Raw genomic sequence first — 26473 nt, forward strand, 5'->3', positions numbered from 1 at the left:
CAGTGGCAGTATCAGATCCTTCCATTTCAGTTACACGGGGCTCCTACGACTTTCCAGCGCCTGGTCGATAAAGTGCTCCAGCCTCATAACTCATAAAATGCTTCCTACCTGGATAATGTGGTCATCTATCCCATTACATGGGAGGAACACCTACAGAAGGTCAGATCGGTATTATGGACCGTTAGTAAGGCCAGACTTCAGATTAATCCCAAGAAATGCTTCTTTGGATTGAACAAAGCCAAGTATTTAGACTGCCTGGTGGGTCGGGGTACCATGAAGCCACAGTGCTCGAATGTAGATGCCATATTGAAATGGCCCTGTCCGTGAACCATGGGGTAGGTCCAAGCCTTTCACGGCTTAGCGTGGTAGTACCGCCAGTTTCAACCCCAATTCTCTGAGAGAGCGGTGCCCTTGACAGAGATGACAAAAAGGAGGGCCCCGAACAATGTGGTATGGACAGATAAGACAGACGCTGCCTTTAGTTACATGAAACAGGTCCTTACAGACAGATGCTTCAGACACAGGCCTGGGTGCCATGCTGAGCCTGAGTGTCAACGGTGTTGAACACCCTGTTATGTTCCTAAGCCAGAAACTGCTGGAACAAAAGGCCAGGTATGAGGCAGTGGAAAGGGAGGCCTTAGCGATCAAATTTGCGATTATGCAGCTGAGGTAAAACCTCTAGGGCCATAAGTTCACCCTTGTTACGGATCATGCACCATTACAGTGGATGGCCCTATCCAAAGAATCAAATCCACAGGTCACCAGGTGGTTTTTTGACCTACAGCCGTAAAAGTCTCCGTGCAAGGCTGTCTCCATGCCAATGTCAATGCACTTTCTCAATGATCTCTCAGTCAGGAACACCAGAACCAATGGTTCTGAGCTTAGAGGGGGGCCTTGTTTCACACATGCACATGGGAGGCAGCTAAAGGGCCTGAATGAGAGTAATTTCACACCAGACCAAGGGGTGGAGGAGTGCACTAACTCTCTCTCTCACTCTGGTCCCGATGATGTCACTTCTGTTTTCTGGCTCCACTGATGATGCCACTTCCAGTCACGGGCCCAATGACATAATTTCCAATTCTGGTCCTACTCATGATGTCTCTTCTGGCCCTGACCCTGATGACACCACTTTGGCTTCACAGACTGGATCTCAGCTTCTGGTCCACAAATATAAGAATTTGTCAACTCAAAGATAAGAGTTTGTCGAATTTGGTTCTCCAAGCAAAAGGCTCATAGCTTTTCAATTCAGAAATCAGGATTCAGATCTTTTAGGTCATTTTGGAGAATTCCCTCTCCTTGAGAGAATTCCAGAGAGGGACAATGAACTTTTCTAAACTTGCCATTCTCTTTGCTTCTTCCCACTACTTCTTAATTATCTTGAGAGATGGGGTGTATGTGGTTTAAAATCCTGAATTGTTTAAAGTCACTTCCAGTTACAAAATCAGTGTCTTTTAATAGATGGGTTCTTCTGTCCATCTTAGTTGTCATCCCTTGAATTATAGGTCTTTGTCCTTGCTTGAGTCCATTTCGCGCCTTCCAGTTTAAGAAGTTTGCAGAGGGGCCTCTGGAGAAATGTCAGTGCAATTCTGATTTATACCTTTGTTATCAAGTTAATAAAGTATCTATCTATCTATCTATCTATCTAAAGTCCAGGCAGATCCTTGTATACGCTGAAAGTTCAGTCACCTAGCTTGGAATGCAAGTAAGTGTTTTGTGCAGATGGATCCCTTCATCCCTATTAAATCTGCTTTCTTAACAGGCCTGGTGTGCCACAAAAACCTAGCAGAATGGACAATACCCACTTTAAATACAACACAACAATCAATGAACCTGTGAGAAACTTATTCCCTAGCAATGAAGGAGGGTGGTCTCTCAACAGTGATGTAATAGTGGCCCTGCTTTTTAGGGTTTCACCCACAAAAAACAAATAAATGTGGCCTGAGGAAAAATATACAATACATTAAAATAAAACAGCATTTGCAAAAAGTCAAAGTTAACAAAATTTAAAAAATATGTGAAAAATAATAATTCCAAAACAACAATAAACGAGTGGCACAGTGGTAGCGATGCTGCCTCTCAGTAAGGAGACCTGACTGTCACGGGTCCTCCCTGCGTGTAGGTTGCATGTTCTCCTCGTGTCTGTGTCAGAGGGGGACACTTTTACATTTTTTTTGTGCACTGGGTGGTTCCATTAGGCACCTACTGTTGGGACTGGGGGGTGAGAAGTTAAAAGGCTGTCTGTACTTATTAATGGTATTTGCTGTCCTGCAAGGGAGTCACTGCTTTGAAGTTGGCCTTAGAAGAATGTCTGTATTTACCTGGCTTGGAAATATTGGTTTCTAATCAGCATGTCTGTACTTATTAATGGTATTTGCTGTCTTGCAAGGGAGTCACTGCCTTGAAGTCTGGCCTTGGTAGAAGGTCTGTATTTACCTGGCTTGGAAATATTGGTTCCTAATCAGCATATCTGTACTTATTAATGTTTGGTAACCATACATTTTGTTAACTTGTGTTTTTATTAATTGTTAAACCCAGGCAATTTAGATGTGCCATTGATTAAACTGTTTGTCCAGGACTGACAACAGCAGGGGCTGAAGTAAATATAAACTGCTGGCCAGCAGAAGGCAGGGGGGAGAGTCCACAGGAAACGCAGCCAAGACACTCGGACAGGGCACAGGGGCCTCGCAGGCAGACAAGGGTACCTGGCTGGCATGACGTGAGGCACAAGGACGGCAACATTTACTTCCAGGGAGGAAGAGACAGCTCCACAAGGAGACGCCAGTTGTGGGTCCAGCGAAAGAGGGAAGCCGCATGAGAGAACCAAGCGAAGCTGACAGACGAGGAATGAGGCGTGCCTAGGTCCCAGCCACACAAGGAGCCCAGAGTGGAAGAAAAAGGAACAACGAAGAGACGCTGACAGGGAGTCAACAATTTGACACAACTTCTGCCGGGGAACAGAGTGCATCCATGAACAATTTAGTGTTGGGGTAACACAGTGCCCAAACTGGACTCTGCACCACTAAAGGTTGTATCCTCCAATTCTTGTTTTTACAGACTTTTAGAGTGTGGATTGTGTATTTTCCTTTTAAAAAAAGGAAATTAATTCCTGATATGTTTAGGTTCTGTTATGTTCATTTATCTTTTTAATGTACCTTATATTGTCTTGTACAATAGAACTTACTGTTGCTTTTTTCTGAAATTACTGTTGTGTCTTTCATGGTGTGTTTACTCACCGACCAATTTAAAGAAACCTGTGTGCTATTATTGGTAAATTTCAGGAGTTCCCAGTCTCTTAATAAAACTGGGTGGCGTAGTCGGATATTTTAATGGTGTCTAAGTTAGATTACCTATAAGTGTGACCAGACACCTGTGACATCTGCGTGGGTTTCCTTCAGGTGCTCCGTTTTCCTCCCACAGTCCAAAGACATGCAGGTTAGGTGCATTGGCGATCCTAAATTGTCCCTAGTGTGTGCTTGGTGTGTGGGTGCGTGTGTGTGTGTGCCCTGTGGTGGGCTGGCACCCTGCCTGGGGTTTATTCCTGCCTTGCGCCCTGTGTTGGCTGGGATTGGCTCCAGCAGACCTCTCTGACCCTTTGTTAGGATATAGCGGGTTGGATAATGACTAACTGACAACAATAAGCAAGAAAACATACTCAAGCCAGGGAATAAACCTTAAAACATTTTAGACTCCTGCATTCCTCTTTTTGACACTTTAATTGACTTTTCAATCCTCGCTTGTTATTGACTATGATTTGACATTTCCTGATTCTTTACTCCTCTCAGCCCCACTTTGGCTCTGCATTACATTAACTCATATCCAAACAATTAGGATCCCAAAATGCATAATTTAGTAGGACAAACTGTTATAAAGTTAACAGCAGCAGAGCACAACCTACACATATTATTATTTGACTGATGTCTTCATCCAATGCTACTTACATTTACCATATACTTGGTTACATTTCTTTTATTGCTCCAATAGGAGCACAGGCAGGTGAAGTGACTTGGTCATGGTCACACACTGTCAGTAGCAGGACCTGAACCCACAAACTTTGGGTTTGAAGTGAAAACCTTAACCACCACATCACACTGCCTGCATGATAAAATGGTTTTGTTTTAACTGCAGAGAAAATGGTCACATCTGTGTTTCTTGTTCATATTTAGTGAGAAAAGAATCAAATAACCTTTCCACTCCACTGATGATATCAACTACTTACAGCCACTGTATGTGTTACAACTGCTTACAATACCAGTGATGTTATAAGGTTTTACTAGGGAAGGGCTGTTATTGGCTTGCTGATACAAAAACGGATTCTCGTGTAACTAACAATTTGAAAATAACTGCTCTTCCATTAAAAATAAAGGTTTGAATATTGGCAGTAGATGGTGATTAGTTGGAAAGTGTGGTGCTAGAAAACATTACTACTCCATTAAAATTAAGTGATCTCCAACAGAAATAGTTTGTTGGGTAAATGTATGTGAATTTTAGTGTACACATCCTATTTCAGCATCCATGATGCATTGTGGTTCAATACAATTAATACCAGAAATGTATTTATTTTGGGGATACTTTTGATAAGAAATATGCTACTGAACTCCTGTCTCATGGCCCTGTTTATTGCATCATTGAACTATTACTCAACACACCATTTCCTAAAGGCAAAATATATGTCCCAAATTGAAAGTCAAGTCATGGATGAGTATATACAAGAAATTGTAAAGAATTGTTTTATTCAGCTTTCTAATACTCATTTACAATTAGGATAATTTTCATCAATAAAAAAGACAGGAGACCCTGACCATGTATAGATTATTGAGAATTCAATAAAATTACTATAATGAACAATTATTTATTGATATAAGTATTAATAAAGAAAATTACCAGTTCCTTGATCTTTACAAAGTTAAACTTACTTAGTGCATACAACCACTTTCACATTTGTGATATAAATGAATGGAGCACAGCCTTTAACACTTCATAAATACATTAAGAATGCAAGGCCATGACTTATGGTTCCATTTACCTTCATTGACTTGACAACATGTGTAACTCCTATTACAACATGCTCCCTTTCTCTTTTAAAGTATTTAATAGTTCTGTCATTGCAAACATGAAACCCTTTATTACCTACAACCTCTTTTGGGGCCAGTCAGCACTATATTTGCAACAGTAAAACAAGATAAAAAGATTTAACTGACTTTGGTTAGTTTTTAGCTTTAAAAATTCAAGCTTTTGAAATAACTGGAGTTACTTAAAGTTCAAAAGAAATCTTTTAGACGCTGCATAAATCACACAGTTGAAGTGAGTATACTTCAATCAAAGGTTTGTTTGATGGGTTTTCCATTAGGCCTTCTCAGTTACTGAAAAAAATACAGGTGAAATTCAGTTACAACAAATATCTTTACAACAAAATTTTTATTACAACTAAGTATTTTTACGGTCCGGACAGTTTCCCCATATGACAGAGTCTATAGAAATCTTGTGTCTACAAAATACATTCAACAGGTACTTTAATTACAACGAAGTGCCCAAAAGACCTTGTTAGTCAGTTCTGTGGTCGCAGCTCAGTTGTGATCTCCGAACACAAACATTGTAAATTTTTCTCTTTCTTCGAACTTTCCTCAAACATTTTTTTTTTGCTGTACTTGTTCTCTGTGGTTTTCAGTGATACCTTTTACTTATTGCTCATCAACATCTGAAAAACATCCATTGGAATTTAACTCATTGTCACCCTCCTATAGATATGGCAGATGCTCTTTCAAGAAACATTCCTATTAGTGCGCCACTTATTCAAGAAAAAGCAAACTCACTGAAACTCTTTTGGGGCCTCTCCCAATGTGACGACATGCCAAAGAGTGTCCCGAAGTGCGATCACCATGTATGTGGAAGACTGTTTTTTCATTTCCAGGGCAACAGCAGGCTCGCCATCGATGCAAATCCCAAAAGATCTCGATGGGTTTTGGAAGGAACATTATAAATTCAGGGAACAGTATTACTTGGCCACTAACTTGGTCACGACCCTGCCTGATTGCTGTGTCGGTGTATAGAAGAGTGGCAGATCCCGCTACAGTAAAAAACCATGCTGTTTCTGTTTCAAGCAGAATACAGCTGCTTTTGCTGACGTACTGAGACTCAGCCTCGTGTTTTGAGGTGCAAGACTTTAGAAGAAGATTTTACTCTCAGCTGGGGTTGGCTAATTCGCTTTCGGGATCATTTTGGAATTGCAGCCAAAGTAATCTGTGGAGAAGAATTTGCAGTTCCAATTGAAAAATCAAACGAATGGCGTGTGCATGAAATCAGGAAAATCATTTTAGCATCTACAATGCTGATAATACTGGAATCTTCTAAAAGCTGCTACCGCATTGCACTTTAGAACTTAAAGGTGATCCATGCTGAGGAGGAAAATCTAAACAAAGGCTGACAACTCTACTTTGCTGCAGTTCAACTGGCAGCCACAAAGTTATTCGTCATCATTGGCAAGTCGATCAATCCTCTCTGTTTTAAGTTTTCATCAGCATAACTTGTAGATAGGAGGAGTTGAAAACTAATGTCAAAAAAGCTATTGAAATGATTGCAAACGCCTGAATGCAAGTTAAATCAAGCACTATAGCGACAAATATAGAATTTCATTACTACAAAATTTTCATTACAATGAAATTGTTTTTAGGTCCCTGGCACTTCGTTATAATGGAATTTTACCTGTAGTTCCAATCCTTTTCTCCACTGACACAGAGAAGATCTTCATGATTGAAAGTAAATATATTAATTTGATGTGTTACGTTTACAAAAAAATGTTGCATTCTTTGCTTAAAACACTAAGATCCCCTTTATTGCTTAGGATAATGTGTAATATGCTTCATTATCAAAAACTGCAGTAAAGAAAATGTAATTGAGAATTGAATTGTTAAATATTTATATATCTATTCTTGCATAATACACATTCACAATCCCTTTTAATCAACCTACATATATTTCACTCTGTTTCAGCTTCAAATACAGATCAAAAGCCGATTATCATCCTAGTGGACTATCCTAGATGTCTACATCTCCACACAAGTAAGTTTCTTGACAGTAAAGTGAAATGTCTTGATGACGCTTCAGGGTCTCTTGATTTAAACCCATGAAAGGAAATGCCTGTTGAGCTAAGGACAAATTCAAATAAAACAGTAGGAAAATTCCAAAATATGTGAACTACAGCTTGTTTTACATAACCCAATTAAAATTAGATTATCAGTGTACAGTAATCCCTCGCTATATCGTGCTTCGCCTTTCGCGGCTTCACTCCATCGCGGATTTTATATGTAAGCATATTTAAATATATATCGCGGATTTTTTGCTGGTTCGCGGATTTCTGCGGACAATGGGTCTTTTAATTTCTGGTACATGCTTCCTCAGTTGGTTTGCCCAGTTGATTTCATACAAGGGACGCTATTGGCAGATGGCTGAGAGGCTACCCAGCTTACTTTTGTCTCTCTCTTGCGCTGGCTTTCTCTGATCCTGACATAGGGGGATTAAGCAGGGGGGCTGTTCACACACCTAGACGATACGGACGCTCGTCTAAAAATGCTGAAAGATTATCTTCACGTTGCTATCTTTTGTGCAGCTGCTTCCTGAAACGACATGCTGCACGGTGCTTTGCATACTTAAAAGCTCGAAGGGCACGTATTGATTTTTGTTTCTCTCTCTCTCTCTCTCTCTCTCTCTCTCTCTCTCTCTCCCTGCTCCTGACGGAGGGGGTGTGAGCTGCAGCCTTCAACAGCTTTGTGCCGCGGTGCTTTGCATACTTAAAAGCCAAACAGCCCTATTGATTTGTTTGCTTTTCTCTATCTCTGTGACATGATCTGCTCCTGACGCGCACTCCTTTTGAAGAGGAAGATATGTTTGCATTCTTTTAATTGTGAGACGGAACTGTCATCTCTGTCTTGTCATGGAGCACAGTTTAAACTTTTGAAAAAGAGACAAATGTTTGTTTGCAGTGTTTGAATAACGTTCCTGTCTCTCTACAACCTCCTGTGTTTCTGCGCAAATCTGTGACCCAAGCATGACAATATAAAAATAACCATATAAACATAAGGTTTCTACTTTGCGGATTTTCTTATTTCGCGGGTGGCTCTGGAATGCAACCCCCGCGATGGAGGAGGGATTACTGTAGTACACTAAACAAGTCATTTGGAATTCCCAATGGACAAGATGACATTTTTGAAGGTCTGATTTTGTGCTGATCCCAGGGCATGTTAACTTCATTTAAGCATTTTTGAAGTAAAAAAAAAAATGCAAACAAAAAGTACCACAAATGTTTATGCTCATGGCTGCCATTAAAATGGCCATAGTTCCTTAAGTCTTCAAAAAGCTCTGACTGAAATTGTGATGTATAAAATTAATTCAAAGTAGCAGCCGCACAGAATTGCACAGGCACATTGATTTAATGACCAAGTATTGTAGCGGAGGGGGAGACTTTGGGACCTTCACATCCAAAACTTGATTTTATTTTGGAGACTCTAGGTGAGTTTCATTGGTGAGCTTGTTGGGACGATTGTGCTACTATTCTAATGGGCCGAGTGACATTTAAGAATAATAACACTCTTTGTTTCAACCCACTGCACTCTTCATTTTAATAATAAGCAATGCTCTGGTCTATTTCTGGTCTAAATGTCATTACCGACCATCATTTCCAAAGTGGATTTATAATATTTTAATAACCAATTTTTGGTGTTGTTTGAATTCAATAGCAAGAAAAGTTTAAATAATCTATCATTGATACATATTTTGAATACTTTACCATATTTGTAACATTTTTGGCAACATAGAGAAATATATTATTCCATATTAATTCAAATGCTATTAAAAGCTGAAGAAAGAAAGAGAGATGTTGGCGAAGCTAGTTTATTGCACTGAATAAAAAAACTCTAAAAACAGAATTAAAAATATATAAATGCTGTAAGAGTGAATATTTTGCAGCATGCAGATTGAAAAACTGGACAATCAAGTTAAAATGAATAACAAACACTGCACATGAAATTAACAAAGCCCCTGGTATGTATTATTTTTTTCTATCCATACTGTAGCTTATTTCCCTGTGAAACCCAGTGTATCCACAGTAGATTGCTGCACATGATAATTGGAATGTTTTTAAAAATAGATCATTTGTTTAATCATCAGAGGGGAAAGTGATTTAATATAAGAGGCCATGCAAATGTGTAGAAGGAGCATCTTAAGAGAAATACACCTTATGGGTGAGTAAAGAGAGAAAACAAAAAGAAAGCAAAGAAAGTCAGTTTTTTGTTTATTGATACACGTTCTTTCTAATTCTTTTTCATCTTGTACATACTCTTTATTTAACACTGTTGAGTGATTCTGGATTTTTTCACTGTACCTTACAGAACTACAGCGAATACTTTAAAATACTATGAAGCATGCAGCCTTTTCATCAAAAACTTACTGGCTATACAGTATAGAAATTAATAATAAAGATCATTTTTATTTAATGGCTTAATTTTTAACTTTTACTATTGTTAAATATGTTATGAATATATATCTAGTTATGCATTTTGCATTGGTTACAACATTGCTGAATGTTTGACTAATTTTTGTTTTTACAATGACTTCATTTCAAATGTGGTATATTTTTTATTTTGTTTAATGTAAGTATGTAAGTTATGTTAAAGAATTAAAGTGTACCTACCTCTGTAGCAACTACTTATTTTGTATATTGAATGTGTATGTACAGCTTGTACTGTGTACCTATTTAATGTTTATGTAAAATACATGCACCAAAACAATACATCAGACTGTCAACCATGACCATAGAACAGTATTTATGTTTAAAAATTCAGTTTCAAATTCTATGTTCATTACATAAATTCCTCTTTTTAAGGATCTTTTGCTGTTTCCTATGTTGTGTTTGATTATCTTTAAACTTTTAGTTACTGCATTATATCTTTTAATGATCAAAGGAAAAAAATTATATTATTAAAAGGGAAACACTTTAGTTTAAGTAATGAATCTATTACTTATTTATTCTTATTTAACAAGACGTTAACAAAGACTGCTTTTAGCCTTCATAACACTAATAACACATCCATAGATTGATAATTCTCTGTGCAGTATGGCATATTGGCATGACGGTAAAATGATTTGTTAATATGAGGGATTCATAGTTCTTATGCTAAGTATGCGATATCAAGAGAAATGTGTTTCAGTTAAGACACCTCAGACCACTCCAAAGTGTATCAGAGGTTTTTTCTGCAAAAATACAATGGACATGAAAATTCTAAAATGAAAATGTAATCCCTCTTTTGCAATTTCATTTTCAAAGTCTGTGCGCAAGAATGCTGCAAAAATTAAAATTAAAATGAAAGAATGCCATTTGCAATTTCATTTTCAGCCTGAACCACAATGAAGCTACGAAAATGAAAAGTAAAATACAAATAAACACGGGCACCACCTGCTGCTCATTGAATTTTCATTTTCCAGTTTTCAATATGCAAATAGTAAGAGTTAATGGGCGGGGCCTGGCAGTTTTCCAAAATTTTCTATCCTTCATAGCTGAAGAGCCACTTGATCAATACAATACTTCTCACTTCGACTGTGTTAACTTATTCAGTGTAAATAAATGTAAATTATGATATAATAAAGGCTCTTTTCTGCCATGTTAAATATTCTAATTCAATTGCACATTTATTACTTCAGAACTACAATTATGCATGGTGTTCAGATTTTCTGAGACAGTTTGGCTGAAAAGCTTAAAAAGATCAAAATCCTGTGAATTAAACACAGTCGAAGTAAAAAGTATTCTATCGGTCGAAGTGGCTCTATAGCTACGAAGGACAAAGAATTGTGGGAAATCGAGGTACAAAGCCCCGCTCATTCACCCATGCTATCTGCATGTTGAGAACTTGAAATTGAAAATGAAAAAACGGAAATGTGTTTTACTTTTAATTTTGTAGTTCAGGCTGAAAATGAAATTACAAATGGGGTTATTTCATTTTCATTTTAATTTTTGCAGCATTTGTGTGTGCAGACTTTGAAAATTAAATTGCAAAGAGAGATTATATTTTCATTTTAATTTTTGCAGGAAATACCTGCCATACGAAATGAAGTTTTGTTTAGCAGGTCACATTGCAGAGATGAATAAAAATCTTACGGATGCTTTGTGTTTTGAAGAACTTTTTTCAACAGTCACAGTCACTATTTTGTATATGTTTAAAGAAAAGCCAAGCAAAATGACACCTTTTATTGGCTAACTAAAAAGATTACAATATGCAAGCTTTCGAGGCAACTCAGGGAAGAAGGGGCCTGAGTTGCCTCAAAAGCTTGCATATTGTAATCTTTTTAGTTAGCCAATAAAAGGTGTCATTTTGCTTGGCTTTTCTCTACATTCATAATGGCTAACACGGTACAGCACCCTAGTGCTACGTATATGCTTAGTAAATCAGAGAAGGACAATTCACCATTGCACACAGCAATACTCTAATGTTACTCTCTTCATCTCGGTCCTGCTCTTCTAGGTCAGTCTAGTATGGAATCACCATGGATTAAACGAAGACTGTTAGGAAACTCCAGCCAGGACCCTATTGTGGAAATTTTTTTTCTTGGCTTTGCTGGAATTAAACAATACCCACAGATGCTTGGAGTGCTATTCCTATTTATTTTTATATTAAGTGTATGTGGAAATATTTTTGTTTTCTGTGTTATCAAAAAAGAAGAACAACTGCACACTCCAATGTACATTATCATTTCTAATCTTGCTTTATCAGATATTGTTTACACTACAATTGTCATGCCTAAAATTATTGAGATGTATCTGTTCAATAATTATGCAATGCAATTCGATGCATGTGTGGTTCAGATGTGCTTTATACATTTCATTGCTATTGTAGAAAGTTTTCTTCTTGTAGCAATGGCTCTTGATCGTTATGTGTCAATATGTAATCCTTTAAGATACCCATCATTAATTACACATAACTTGACATATGTAATGTGCTTAGTATGTTGGGTATGTCCTTTATTTGTTCCAGGTCTTCTGTTTGCCTATTATGTAGGGCTGCCATATTGTGGACCTAACAAAATACCACATTTGTACTGTGAATATGGTTTAGTCGTACGGCTTGCTTGCACAGATACTACCAGTAATGTCAATGTTGGAATAACCCTGGGATGCGTGTTATTGCTTGGCTGTTTTTCAATTATTTGCCTGTCATATTTACAAATAATAATAACAATCTTTAAAGTTACTCAACCTGGAGGCAGATCAAAGGCATTTTACACTTGCAGTACACAGTTGGTAGTTATCTGCATTTTCATGTTACCAAGAATATTTGCATATGTCAGTCTTAATTTTTTTTACATGCCATCTGATCTTAGAATAGCATTAGGGTTTTTTTACTCTGTTTTCCCACCATTCATACATCCTGTCATATATAGTCTGCGAACTAAAGAAATACGAGCCTTTATATTGAAATCATTCAGGATGAAAACAATTAACATTCCTGGAGTAAAATTAGAGAATATTTCTGCATAATATCTGTTTAGCTGTTCATTTTGAACACCTTGCAATTGTAAGGTGACATAAACATTCAAATATTACAGTACTAGGTAAATGAATGTTGCAATAATTAAAATGTCTTATCAAATACAAAATACATAAAGGCAGTTTATCTTATGTAATATATGTATTAAAGTAATGGTATTGATCTAAATAACGAATCTAAATGTATAGGATTCATTATTTTGTACTTTAAATTCCATTAAGTGAAATTTACTGAAAACATTAAACATTATTTCTTTAAACTATTTCATTTCTAGTCATATGACAGTATTGTGTGAAAACATTAGTAATGTTAGTTTTATTTAGATAGCTACAGTATGTATACTAAATATGCAACTTCATTTAAAATAAACTACTTATAAGAGAAAATTAATAGAATAAGTTTCAAATGTATACTTAGGAATAAGTCATAAGATATTGTGAATATGAAAGGTGATGTTTTAAAAAGTGTAATACTTCAACATAGAAGTAGCAACTCACTGTCACAAAACCATAAACAGTAACAATAACAATGAATGACAGAGATTATCTCAGCCTCCGCACAAAACTGAAATTGAATTTTAAACTGGGGAAGGTCACCAATAGGATTTGGTACTTCCATGCAAATTTAACATGAGTGGGAAATACTGCAAACTTTCAGGACATGGTGTCTGCACAAAGGGTGCACCAAAATTTTTTAAAATAATTGGTTTTGAACAAGGCCATACAGTTAAAATCCTTCATTTCCTTAAAGAGAAGTCAATCAAAGTTCTTTCTCCTCTTCTCCCTAAGAAATATTTAAGAAATCCCCTGTTTTGGATTTCACTTGTGCTTACTTAGTACAATACAATACAATACTATTTATTTTTGTATAGCCCCAAATCACACAAGAAGTACCACAATGGGCTTTAACAGGCCCTGCCTCTTGACAGCCCCCCAGCCTTGACTCTCTAAGAAGGAAAAACTCCCAAAAAAAACAAAGTTCAAAAAGAGGCCCCTTTCCAGGTAGGTTGGGTGTGCAGTGAGTTTCAAAAAGAAGGCGATCAATGCAATGCAATACGCAGAACAGATCAAATCCTCAATTCAGTATAAAAATAAAACTTTTATAAATACGGAACAGAATTTAACAGTAGATGATATCACATAATATGATTTAGATTTGTTTAGAGTCCTGGAGACCTCAGCTATCAAGCTGCCTCCCCCATTTGGCCATTCCACAGCTGAAACAGCGCTGGGCCAGCAAATCTGATGAAAGGACCCCTGTACCCCATGATTCCTGTGATCCTCCATCAGAGGTGACTTTATCTTAGGCAGGCAAAACAACTTGGCAGGTGGGTTGTCGCACGAAGTGCCACATTTGAGTACCGAGAAGAGAAACAAAATAGGTGAGGGTTAGTAACAAATTATACTGTAACTATTATATTACTTATGTTTTAGTGCTAATGACTAACAACAGAGATGCAGTCTGTACAGTTAATCAGCAGCTCTAGTCAGGATTTGCTAAACTGAAGTAGTGAGTCTTCAGCTCGGATTTAAAAGCCGAGACCAAAAGGGGCATCTCTTATAGTAGCAGGCAGACCATTCCACAGTTTAGGGGCCCTGTAACTAAAAGCTCGACCTCCCACTGTTATTTTATTAATTCTTGGAATCATAAGCAGATCGGCATCTTGAGATCTTAATGTGGGTTCAGGTTTGTAAGTCATGATAAGTTCAGACAAATAAGCCAGGTCTTGGCCATTTAAGGCTCATATGTTAAAAGGAGGATTTTGAAATCTGTCCTAAACTTAACCGGGAGCCAGTGTAAGGATTTCAGAACTGCAGTTATGTGTTTGTATTTTCTTGTTCTTGTAATAATTCTTGCAGCAGCATTTTGGATTAACTGGAGGCTGTATAAAGAACAGTTTGAACACCCAGTGAACACCGCATTGCAGTAGTCAAGCCTACTAAAAATAAATGCATGAATTAATTTCTCAGAATCCTGTTTATTTAGATAGCGCCTTAATTTCCCAACATTTTTAAGATGGAAGAAACATGATTTGGACAACTTTGTAATGTGGTACACTGGAGAAATCCAAGAATATTATGCCCACTCACCTTACTGCCTATATTCTTCTCAAGTTTGGGTCATCCAGCTGCTCCACTTGATGACCCAGATCAAGATCCTATGTGGTAAAAAAACTCCAGGTTACATTAGCATGCTCCATATTAGTTTCTTTATAAGGTTTTTCTTTGCCCCTTCTTTCATAAACATAGACATTATTATTTGTTCCCTTCTAATTTTTCCTTGGCCCATTTGCCATCATTCATACAGCATGACTAATTTTCCTTTTCATTCCAGTTACTCTAACTCAATTTTAATTTTTTTATAGTCAACAGTCATATAGGTGCAAAATGTGCATTTGTTCAATAACATTTTGATTGGTACAATATGACTGAGAATTCCACAACCCCTCCCCCCCTTGCCTTTTTCTATCACTACTCTTGCTGGAGTCCCTTTCTAATACATTTCTGAATCCTGTAACCACACAAGATTTAACAACCCTGGCAGTATGTTAGTTATTGGTCTAGCATGGAAACATTCATGGACAATTGCAGAGCCTTGAATGATTTTTCTTCATATTCCCTTGTGGTCAGGTACAGGAATGACAGGTCTAAATCCACTGAGGAAATTGTGGGGCACCAACCGGATCATCCCTTTCGTTGTCTGTGGACAACGATATCAAAACAAAAATGAAAGAAATCATGCTCGGAGGCGTGTGTCCCATAAGCAGGAACTCAAATGGAGGTTTGTGTAGTTTCAGTCACTCTAGAAGAGCTCTGTTTAGCAGGTTGTTCATGATCAGTAATGGCACCTCCTGGAAGAATGCCACGGTTTTATGGTGACCAGAAGGGATGGCGTTAAATGCCTTCATTGGGCAGCTTCTCAGCAGTGTGGGGAAAGAAGAAGATGATAGTGTTAGCAGCAGTGCCCTCTCTCATCTTGGCAGGTTGTTACATACCTCGACTGAGCCTGATGCATATCACATGACACCCTACAACTTATCATATGACAATATGTAATCATGTTGGAAGAGTTACAGAATCCATAAATCTAGCAGGAATGACAGGGCAATTAATGTATCATTAGAATTGTTTAGCAAAACATATTTTCTGTTGTGTTATTGGTAAACTATTTAAATAAAAAAGTCAGAAATTTTGTTGATTAAATGTTTAGGTTTCACCACTATTGCCACTTTGTATCATTTTGAATCTACCTTGGAATAGGCTTAGATATCACTGTATTCCAGCTTGCAATGATTTGCTATTTACAGCACATATCTCTCTCCAATAATCTTAATCTTTATGACAGAAGAAACAAAAGGGAAACTTTATTGTCTGAGGCAGATTTAATGAAAAGTCATTAACTTCTAATTCCCCAGTTTCTCCAAAATATGGTTTGCTAAACTTTCATACTGTGAATTAAACTTATGCAACTAGTACACAGTTCCCAAATGTCATTGAGTGTTAAACTACTCAAATACAATAACCAGTCACTAACTACAAATGCTAAAAAAAAATATGAAAAGGCCTTCTATACCATCTTGTTGAATGAGACAAAACAATTTATTTTTGATTAAGGAATTAAACTGTATAAAGCCCAGTACACACAATTGTTACAAAACTGCCTGCCTACTGAATTAGTGCTTATTATTTAACCATCTAAGGTTCAAAGGCAAAAACTAAGAAATACTGAAGCCCAAATTTAAATAAAGTATTGTGATGTCAAGCCATATATATATATATTTTTTACTTTGGGTAATATTAAGAGAAGAAACAGTGAACCCGACACAGACAAACATGGGAGGCACACTTATAAAAGAAATAAACTTTTATTTTCTTTGTCTGTGGGCTACGTCTTCCCCGTACCCACAGACAGAACACAGTCCCACACTAAGCACAAGCACAAACTCAAATAAACACAAATCAAATCTCTCTTCTTTATCTCCTCCATTCATCTCCAGCAAGCTTAGTCCCTCTCCACCCGACTTTTGCTTAAGGAGTAGTGTCTGCTGGTCCCTTATATATAATAGGTCACCCGGAAGTGCTCCAGGTGCTCGTTGACCTACTTTTTGCAGTATTTCCTGGTGTGGTGAAAGAACCGCCCACACAGGCTCAGGGACAGTTGCAGCACATCCTGGCGGCACCCCCAGATCCCAACAGGGCTGTAACGAACTCCAATTCCCATGAAGCCCATTCAGGGGGTTTGCCATCTAGAGTTCCGGGGGAGGTGATGCTCTGTCCACACTTGCTCCCCTGGTCCTTCCAAGGCACAGGCATCCCGGCCAGGCAGGTGCCCCGGCCATCCATGACAATATATATGTTGTCATACACGTGAGCATGGGAGGCAGCTAAAGGGCCTGAATAAAAGTAATTCCATGCCAGACCAGGGGGTAGCAGAGTGCACTAACTCCTTCTGTCTCTTGTCTGCAAACCAGTTACGAGAAATTCTGCCTGGCCCTGATGACATCATTTTTGGCCCTGGGCCCAGTGGCATCACTTCTGGTTCCATCCATATTGATGATGTCACTTCCGGTCTGGCTCCAGTGATGCCACTTGGGGTTCCGGCCCTACTGATGACATCACTTCCTCCACTCTCCCTTAAAGCCTCCATCTTTGTGCCAGCAAACCAGATCTGTTATGGACTCCAAACTGTACACTTCTGTACAATTATTCTTTCAATTTTGCAGCCAGGAAACAATGCACTGATGGCTGCCCCAAACTTTTTTGTGTCTTTTGTTGAGTTTGTGACAAATGGTGTAGTCGACAGGATGGTGAGCAGGACCTGACAGATGTCCAGGTGGTAAAGTACCGTGACCGAGTTTTCGAGTGGGGTCTGGAATGACCTAATGCAGGCTCCGCTCCCAGTAAATATAGCCAGGTGAACTGAGAAAAAGGGGAATGTGTGGGAGGTTCTCACAGGATTGGGCTAATCCACATGGGAGGGGGGCAGCAAAGGGGGCTTATCATGCTCTCTCAGAGGAGAGTGCCCTCCTCCCCACCAAGGCATAGCCCTTGGCTAAACGTGGGGATGCCCCAGACCAACAAGTGAGAAAAATAAAACTCTGGAAGTTTGACCCAGACTGGCCAACCCACAAACAGGGCTTCGCCCTGTGGCCATTGGTAAGGCACTGGATAAGACCAGAGGAGAACAATGCCCTGCAAATAGTGGAGCAGGTGGTCTGCTTCCTGCTCCTAAATAGCCTACCAGAGTAATTCAACCAGCCGGTCTGGAGACAACAATTCCAAAACATGGCAGAGCTCATGGAGCTTGTGGAAGCATTTAGGACAGCCTCAAAATCTGGGAGGACAGAAGTGTCCCTTAGTTAAACCCAGACAATTACGTCCCAAAAACTCGACCCTACCACTACAAACCAGAGCCTGCACCGATGTCCCTGAAATTGCAGGCGCGAAGTCTAATCGGGGACAAAGAGGAATGCAGATGGAGGGGGAAGGAAGGGTGGTGTGTACTGGCAAATCCCCTGGCAATTCCACATACAGTAGTGGTGATTATTAATGAATTTAAAACTGAGACCTTATTCATTTCTGGCAGCAACAATTCCTTTGTTGCCTGCCGATATTTGCTACCGCGACAGTGGTTAAAAGTTAAGACTAGTCTAACCTGCATCCACGGAGAAACCCACTGGTACATGTGTCATCACTTGCGAAGGATCGTTAAAAAAGTTAGCCATAGCGGTCCTTCCCATTCCACCATTCCCAGTGATACTGGGGTGGGACTGGTCTAAAATTGAAAGCAGTTTGGCACCTTCCACTCCTACAGTAAATCAAATTAGGGCCTAATTATAGATGGGAATGATCCGTCTCAAGCTGCATCCATGTCGTGTAACCAGCCGGGCAGAGAGAGATGATGCGGCCATTCATTGTGACGTGGCAATTCTTGGGCCGCCAACGTACTTAACAGGCCATGCCACAGGGTCCTCACTTTATTTTAGAAAACAACCTTTTGTATCAGGTAGCAGAGCGTGAGGGGGAGGTGCAGAAGTTGCTGCTAATAACACAAACCTTCCGGCGGCAGGTTTGTGAATTAGCATATGCCCACCTCCTGAGACGCCTTTTGGGCACCAAAAAAACTTTGGACTGGATTAAGCTCTGATTATATAGACTGGGAATCAACAAGGAGGTTCATCCACTTTGTATGTCCTGCCCAGAGTGTCAATTGCGACAAATTCCTAGGAAGGACTGTGCTCCTCTCATTCCCATTCCCCTGATTGATATCCCATTTGAAAGAATTGGTGTTGACTTAGTAGGACCCCTGGAGCCCTCAGCTCGAGGACACAAATATATTTTAGTCCAGTTGGATTATGCTAGACGATATCGTTAAACTGTTCCATTGCACTCAGCCACTACTAAAACTATTGCACAGGAATTGGTAGGGGTCTTTGTGCATTTTGGCTTCCCTGATTGACCAAGGGACACCTTTCACCTCTGAGACATTCAGGGAAATGGCCAGGTTACTTAAAATAAAGCACTTGAACACCACGGTGTATCATCCTCAAACCGATTGTCTAGTGGAGAGGTTTAATCAGACTCTCAAACAATTGCTTTGCAAGGTGGTCAGCGGGGATGGGAGGAACTGGGACCAACTCCTCCCCCTCATACTTTTTGCATATCGGGAAGTCCCACAAGCCTCTATGGGCTTCTCACCTTTTGAATTATTGTATGGACGACAACCCCAGGGCATACTGGATATTTTAAATGAAAGATGGGAAGAAGAGGCTCTACACTCCACAAATATATTAGAATATATCGTGCAATTACGCAATAGACTTGGAAAGATTCGTCCATTGCTCAAAAGTCACATGGAAGAAGTGCAAGCAGCACAGGTCCGATATTATGGCAGAGACATGTCTCTCCAGGAATTCCACCTGGGAGATTGAGTCATGGTCCTTGTTCCTACCTCCCATTCTAAATTGCTAGCCTATTGGCAAGGCCCATAGGAAATTAAGGAGTGGAAAGGACTCATCAGTTATTTGATGAAACAACCCAATCGTCGACCGAGCGAGTGGATCTATCATGTGAATCTGCTGAAGCCATGTAAGGACAGGTATCTCAATCCCTCCTCCGGTCAGCCCCGCTCACTCTTTCCTCACAAAAATAACCTTAACTCTTGTGCAGATCTGAGTTCCAGACAAAGACAGGAGCTGGAAGCAGTTATCCTGTTTGTCCCAGTGGTAGTGATTGAAACACCTAGAAGGATCTATCTGAATGCGCATGATATTGTCACAGAACCTGGAGTTATAGCTGGAGAACACCCATATCGCCTTCCAGAGGCAAAAAGAGCTGAAGTGGAACTTGAGATTAAGCTCATGCTTGAACTAGGAGTGATAGAGTAAAGTCATGGACCTTGGTCCAGTCCCATAGTCTTGGTCTGTAAGCCTGATGGAATTTGGAGTTTCTGTAATGACTTCCGTCGACTTAACTAAGTCTCCCAGTTTGATGCCTATCCAATGTCATGAGTGAACAACCTCCTCAAGAGGCTAGAACAGGCTAAATATTTGACGACTCTTGACATGACAAAGTGTTACTAGCAGGTTCCTTTAACCAACTCCGCAAAGGTTAAAACTCCATTTAGCACCCCTAGTGGTCAGTGGCAGTATCAGGTCCTTCCATTTGGGTTACACGGGGCTCCTGTGACTTTCTAGCGCCTGGTGGATAAAATGCTCCAGCCTCATAACTCGTAAACTGCTTCCTACCTGGACAATGTAGTCATCTATTCCAGTACATGGGAGGAACACCTACAGCAGGTCCGAGAGGTTTTAAGGACAGTTAGTAAGGTCGGACTTTAGATTAATACCAAGAAATGCTTCTTTGGATTGAACAAAGCCAAGTATTTAGGCTGCCTGGTGGGTCGGGGTACCATGAAGCCACAGTGCTCCAAAGTAGATGCCATATTGAAAAGGCCCCGTCCATGAACATGTGGCACGGCTTAGCGTGGTACTACCATCAGTTTTTATCCCAATTCTCTGAGAGAGCGGCACCTTTGACTTATATGTCAAAAAAGAGGGCCCCAAACAATGTGGTATTGACTAATAAGACAGAAGCTGCATTTAGTGGCATGAAACAAGCCCTTACATTAGCACCAGTCTTGAAAGCTCCTAACTTTTCTTTACCTTTCATTCTCCAGACAGACGCTTCAGACACAGGCCTGGGTGCCATGCTGAGCCTGAGTGTCAACAGTGTTGAACACCCCGTTATGTTCCTAAACCGGAAACTGCTGGAACAAGAGACCAGGTATGAGGCAGTGGAAAGGGAGGCCTTGGCGATCAAATGGGTGATTATGCAGATGAGGTACTACCTCTAGGGCCGCAAGTTCATCCTTGTTATGGATCATGCACCATTACAGTGGATGGCCCTGTCCAAGGAATCAAATCCACAGGTCACCATGTGATTTCTTGACCTACAGCCGTAGAAGTTTTTACTTGTTCAAAGACGAGGCTCTCTCCATGCCAATGCACTTCTCTGGTTCACGACCTCTCGGTCAGGAACGCCCAATGCGACAGTTCTGAGCTGAGATGGGGGCCTTGTCTCACACATGCACATGGGAGGCAGCTAAAGGGCCTGAATGAGAGTAGTTTCACACCAGACCAAGGGGTGGCGGAGTGCACTAACTCTTTCTCTCACTTCTCTGCAAACCAGTTATGGGAAATTCCATCTGGTCCCGATGACGTCACTTCTGTTTTCTGGCCCCACTGATGATGCCAGTTCCGGTCATGGGCCCAAGCAAAAAGGCTCATAGCTTTTCAATTCAGAAATCAAGATTCAGATCTTTTCAGTCGTTTTGGAGAATTCCCTCTCCCTTAGAAAATCCCAGAGAGGGACACTGAACTTTTCTCAACTTGCCATTCTCTTTGCTTCTTCCCACTACTTCTCAATTACCTTGAGAGATGGGGTGCATGTGGTTTAAAATCCTGAATGGATTAAAGTCACTTCCAGTTATAAAATCAGTGTCTTTTAATAGATGGGTTCTTCTGTCCATCTTAGTTGTTGTCCCTTGAATTATAGGTCTTTGTCCTTGCTTGAGTCCATTTTCATTAAGAAGTTTGCAGAGGAGCCTCTGGAGAGATGTCAGTGCTATTCTGATTTACACCTTTGTTATCAGATGAAGTCCAGGCAGATCCTTGTACACACTGAAGTTCAGTCACTTACTTTGGAATGCAAGTGGGGGTTTTGTGCAGATGGATCCCTTCATCCCTGTTAAATCTGCTTTCTTAACAGGCCTGGTGTGCCACAAAAACCTAGCAGAATGGACAATACCCACTTTGCATACAACACAGCAATCAATGAACCTCTGAGAGACTTATTCCCTGGCATGAAGTAGGGTGGTCTCTCAACAGTGATGTAATAGTGGCCCTGCTTTTTGGGGTTTCACCCACAGAAAACAAATAAATGTGGCTTGAGGATAAATATACAGTACATTAAAATTAAACAGCAAAATGAAAAATAATAATTCCAAAACAAAAATAAACAGGAAAACATACTCAAGCCAGGGAATAAGCACCAAAACATTTTAGACTCCTGCATTCCTCCTTCTGACTTGTCAGTCCTCACTTGTTATTGACTATGATTTGATATTTCCTGATTCTTTACTCCTCTCAGCCCCACTTTGGCTTTGCATAACATTAACTCATATTCAAACAATTAGGATCCCAAAATGCATAATTTAGTAGGACAAACTGTTATAAAGTTAACAGCAGCAGAGCACAACCTATACATATTATTATTTCACTGATGCCTTCATCCAACACTACTTACATTTAACATACAATTGGTTACATTTCTTTTATTGCTCCAATAGGAGCACAGGCAGGCAAGTGTCAGTAGCAGGACTTGAACCCACAAACTTTGGGTTTGAAGTCAAAACCTTAACCACCACATCACACTGCCTGAATGATAAAATGGTGTTGTTTTTACTGCAGAGAAAATGGTCACCTCCGTGTTTTGCTTTTTCATATTTAGTGAAAAAACAATCAAATAACCTTTCCACTCCGCGGATGATATCAACTACTTACAGCCACTGTATGTGTTACAACTGCTTACAATGCCAGTGATATTATAAGGTTTTACCAGGAAAGGGCTGTTATTAGCTCACTGATACAAAAATGTGTCCTCGTGTAACTAACAATTTGAAAATAACAGGTCTTCTATTAAAAATAAAGCTTTGAATATTATCAGTAGATGGTAAATAGTTGGAAAGTGGGGTGGTAGAAAACATTACTACTCCATTAAAATTGAGTGATCTCCAGCAGAAATAGTTGGATTGCTAAATGTATGTGAATGTTAGTGTACACATACTATTTGAGCATCCATGATACACTGTGGTTCAATACAATTAGTACCAGAAATGTATTTATTTTCGGCATAATTTTGATAAGAAATATGCTACTGAACTCCTGCCTCATGGTCCTTTTTATTGCACCATTGAACTATTACTCAGCACATCATTTACTAAAGGTAAAATCTATGTCCCAAGTTGAAAGTCAAGTCATGGATGAGTATATACAAGAAACTTTAAAGAATTGTTTTATTCAGCCTTCCAGTAGTCATTTACAATTATGACATTTTGCACCAAGAAAAAAAACAGGATATCCTGACCATGTATAGATTATCGGGAATTCAATAAAATTACTATAAAGAACAATTATTTATTAATATCAGTATCAGTAAACAAAATTACCAGTTCCGTGACCTTTACAAAATTAAACTTACTGTACGTAGTGCATACAACCACTTTCACATTTGTGATATACAGTAAATGAATTGAACACAGCCTTTAACACTTCATAAATGCATTAAGAATGCAAGGCCATGACTTATGGTTCCCTTAGTCTACATTGACTTGACAACATGTGTAACTCCTATTACAACATGCTCCCTTTCTCTTTTAAAGTATTTAATAGTGCTGCCATTGCAAACTTCAACCCTTTATTACCTTCAACCTCTTTTGTGGCCAGTCAGCACCATATTTACAACAGTAAAACAAGTTAAAAAGATCCAGCTGACTTTGGTTAGTTTTTAGCTTTAATTATTCAAGTTTTTGAAATAACTGGAGTTACCTAAAGTTCAAAAGAAATATTTTAGACGCTGTATAAATCTCATAGTTCAAGTGAGTATACTTCATTTTAAGTAAATCCAATCTTTTAATATTGTATACTGTAAAAAAACACAAAAATCAAAGGTTTGTTTCATGGGTTTTCCATTAGGCCTTCTCAGTTACTGAAAAAAATACAGATGAAATTCCATTACAACGAATATCTTTACAATGAAATTTTCATTACAACAAAGTATTCTATGACAGAGTGTATAGAAATCTCGTTACTACATTCAGCAGATACTTTCTTTACTACACAGCGCCAACAGAGAGTTAGTTCTGTGGTCGCAGCTCAGTTGTGATCTCCAAACACAAACATTGTAAATTTTTTGATTTCTTAGAATTTTCCTCAAACTGTTTTTTTGCTGTACTTGTTTTCTGTGGTTTTCAGTGATACCTTTTCCTTATTGCTCATCAACATCTGAAAAACATCCTTTGGAAATTAACTCATTGTCACCCTCCTATAGATATGGCAAATGCTCTTTCAAGAAACATTCCTATTAGTGCGCCACTTATTCAAGAAAAAGCAAACTCACTGTTGTGATGTTTCTAAACTCTTTTGGGGCCTCTCCCAAATGGGATGACACGCCGAAGAGTGTCCTGAATCGTGATCACCGTGTCTGTGGAAGTGCAACAGCAGGCACGACGCTGATGCAAATCCCAAAAGATCTCGATGGGTTTTGGAAGGAACATTATAAATTCAGGGAACAGTATTACTTGGCCACTAACCTGGTCATGACCCTGCCTGATTGCTGTGTCAGTGTATAGAAGAGTGTCAGATCCCACTACAGTAAAAAACCATGCTGTTTCTACTTCAAGCAGATAACAGCTGGTTTTGTTGAAGTACTGAGATTCAGCCTCATGTTTTGGGGTGCAAGACTTTAGAAGAAGATTTTACTGTCAGCTGGGGTTGGCTAATTCGCTTTCAGGATCATTTTGGAATTGCAGCCAAAGCAATCTGTGGAAAAGAAGTTGCAGTTCCAATTGAAAAAACAAACGAATGGTGTGTGGATGAAATCAGGAAAATCATTTTAGCTTATGAGCCTGAAGACATCTACAATGCTGATAATACTGGAATATTCTAAAAGCTGCTACCGCATTGCACTTTAGAACTCAAAGGTGATTCATGCTGTGGAGGAAAAAAATCTAAACAAAGGTTGACAGCTCTACTTTGCTGCAGTTCAACTGGCAGCCACAAAGTTATTCCTCTCATCATTGGCAAGTTGACCAATCCTCTCTGTTTTAAGCACATTACATTCCTTCCCTACGAGTATAAAGTGAACCACCAAGCTTTTCAGATTTTCTTCTGCAGTGCTCTGCTGCAGCACTGTGAGCCTGCGGTTGTCCTGCCTTGGCAACGGACAAACAATGTTATAGAGATGCAGCAATCACGCTTCAGAAGCCTCACAATATGATGAAGAACAAAAGGAAGATTCTGTTTCTGATTGATAACTGTGCTGCCCACAGTATGCTTCCACATTTAGATAATGTTCGCATTGAATTCCTCCTGCCCAATTGCACAGCAGTGCTTCAGCCATTGGATTTGGGTATCATTCACACCCTGAAAGTGTATCATCGCAAGGAAATGCAATGCTGAGAAAAATTCTCGTCAGCATAACTTATAGATAGGAGAAGTTGAAAGCTAATGTGAAAGAAGCTATTGAAATGATTGCAAACGCCTGAACGCAAGTTAAATCAAGCACTATAGCGACAAATATACAATTTCATTACTACAAAATTTTCATTACAATGAAATTGTTTTAGGTCCCTGGCACTTCGTTGTAATTGAATTTTATCTGTAGTTCCAATCCCTTTCTCCACTGATACAGAGATGATAGGATCTTCATGATTGAAAGTAAATATATTAATTTGATGTGTTACGTTTACAAAAAAATGTTGTATTCTTTGCTTAAAATACTAAGATCCCCTTTATTGCTTAGGATAATGTGTAATATGCTTTATTATGAGAAATTACAGTAAAGAAAATGTAATTGAGAATTGAATTGTTAAATATTTATATATCTATTCTTGCATAATACACATTCACAATCCATTTTAATCAACCTACATATAGTTCACTCTGTTTCAGCTTTAAATACAGATCAAAAGCCGATTATCATCCTAGTGGGCTATCCTAGATGTCTACATCTCCACACAAGTAAGTTTCTTGATAGTAAAGTGAAATATCTTGATGACGCTTCAGGGTCTCTTGATTTGAACCTAAGAAAGGACATGCCTGTTGCGCTAAGGACAAATTCAAATAAAACAATAGGAAAATTGCAAAATATGTTAACTACAGCTTGTTTTACATAACCTAATTAAAATTAGATTATCAGTGTAGTACACTAAACAAGTCATTTGGAATTCCCAATGGACAAGATGACATTTTTGAAGGTCTGATTTTGTGCTGATCCCAGGGCATGTTAACTTCATTTAAGCCATTTTGAAGTAAAACAAAAATGCAAAAAAAAGTACCACAAACTTTTATGCTAATGACTGACATTAAAATGGCCATAGTTCCTTAAGTCTTCAAAAAGCTCTGACCGAAACTGAGATGCATAAAATTAATTTAAAGTAGCAGCCTCACAGAATTGCACAGGCACATTGACTCAATGAGCGGAGGGGGAGACTTTGGGACCTTCACATCCAAGACTTAATGTTATTTTGGAGAATCTAGGTGAGTTTCATTGGTGAGCTTGTTGGACAGATTGTGCTACTGTTCTAATGGGCCGAGTGACATTTAAGAATAATAACACTCTTTGTTTGAACCCACTGCACTCTGAATGTCATTACTGACCATC

At 39.0% G+C, this 26473-nt stretch overlaps 1 protein-coding gene across 1 annotated transcript; it reads left to right on the forward strand.

Annotated features, from left to right (window-relative positions):
* Window positions 1-11517: 11517 nt before the first annotated feature.
* Window positions 11518-12549, forward strand: LOC127527519 (olfactory receptor 6N1-like). Its single transcript, XM_051926574.1, has one exon. It carries the CDS (start codon window positions 11519-11521, stop codon window positions 12518-12520), a length of 1002 nt encoding a protein of 333 aa, XP_051782534.1. The 5' UTR covers window position 11518; the 3' UTR covers window positions 12521-12549.
* Window positions 12550-26473: the final 13924 nt, after the last annotated feature.

The sequence above is a fragment of the Erpetoichthys calabaricus genome, chromosome 4, assembly GCF_900747795.2.
Source record: "Erpetoichthys calabaricus chromosome 4, fErpCal1.3, whole genome shotgun sequence".
NCBI classification, from domain to species: Eukaryota; Metazoa; Chordata; class Cladistia; order Polypteriformes; family Polypteridae; genus Erpetoichthys; species Erpetoichthys calabaricus.

Bases quoted from the DNA above. Each gene is read 5' to 3' on its own strand.
- LOC127527519 (XM_051926574.1), top strand. From the start codon at position 11,519: ATGGAATCACCATGGATTAAACGAAGACTGTTAGGAAACTCCAGCCAG.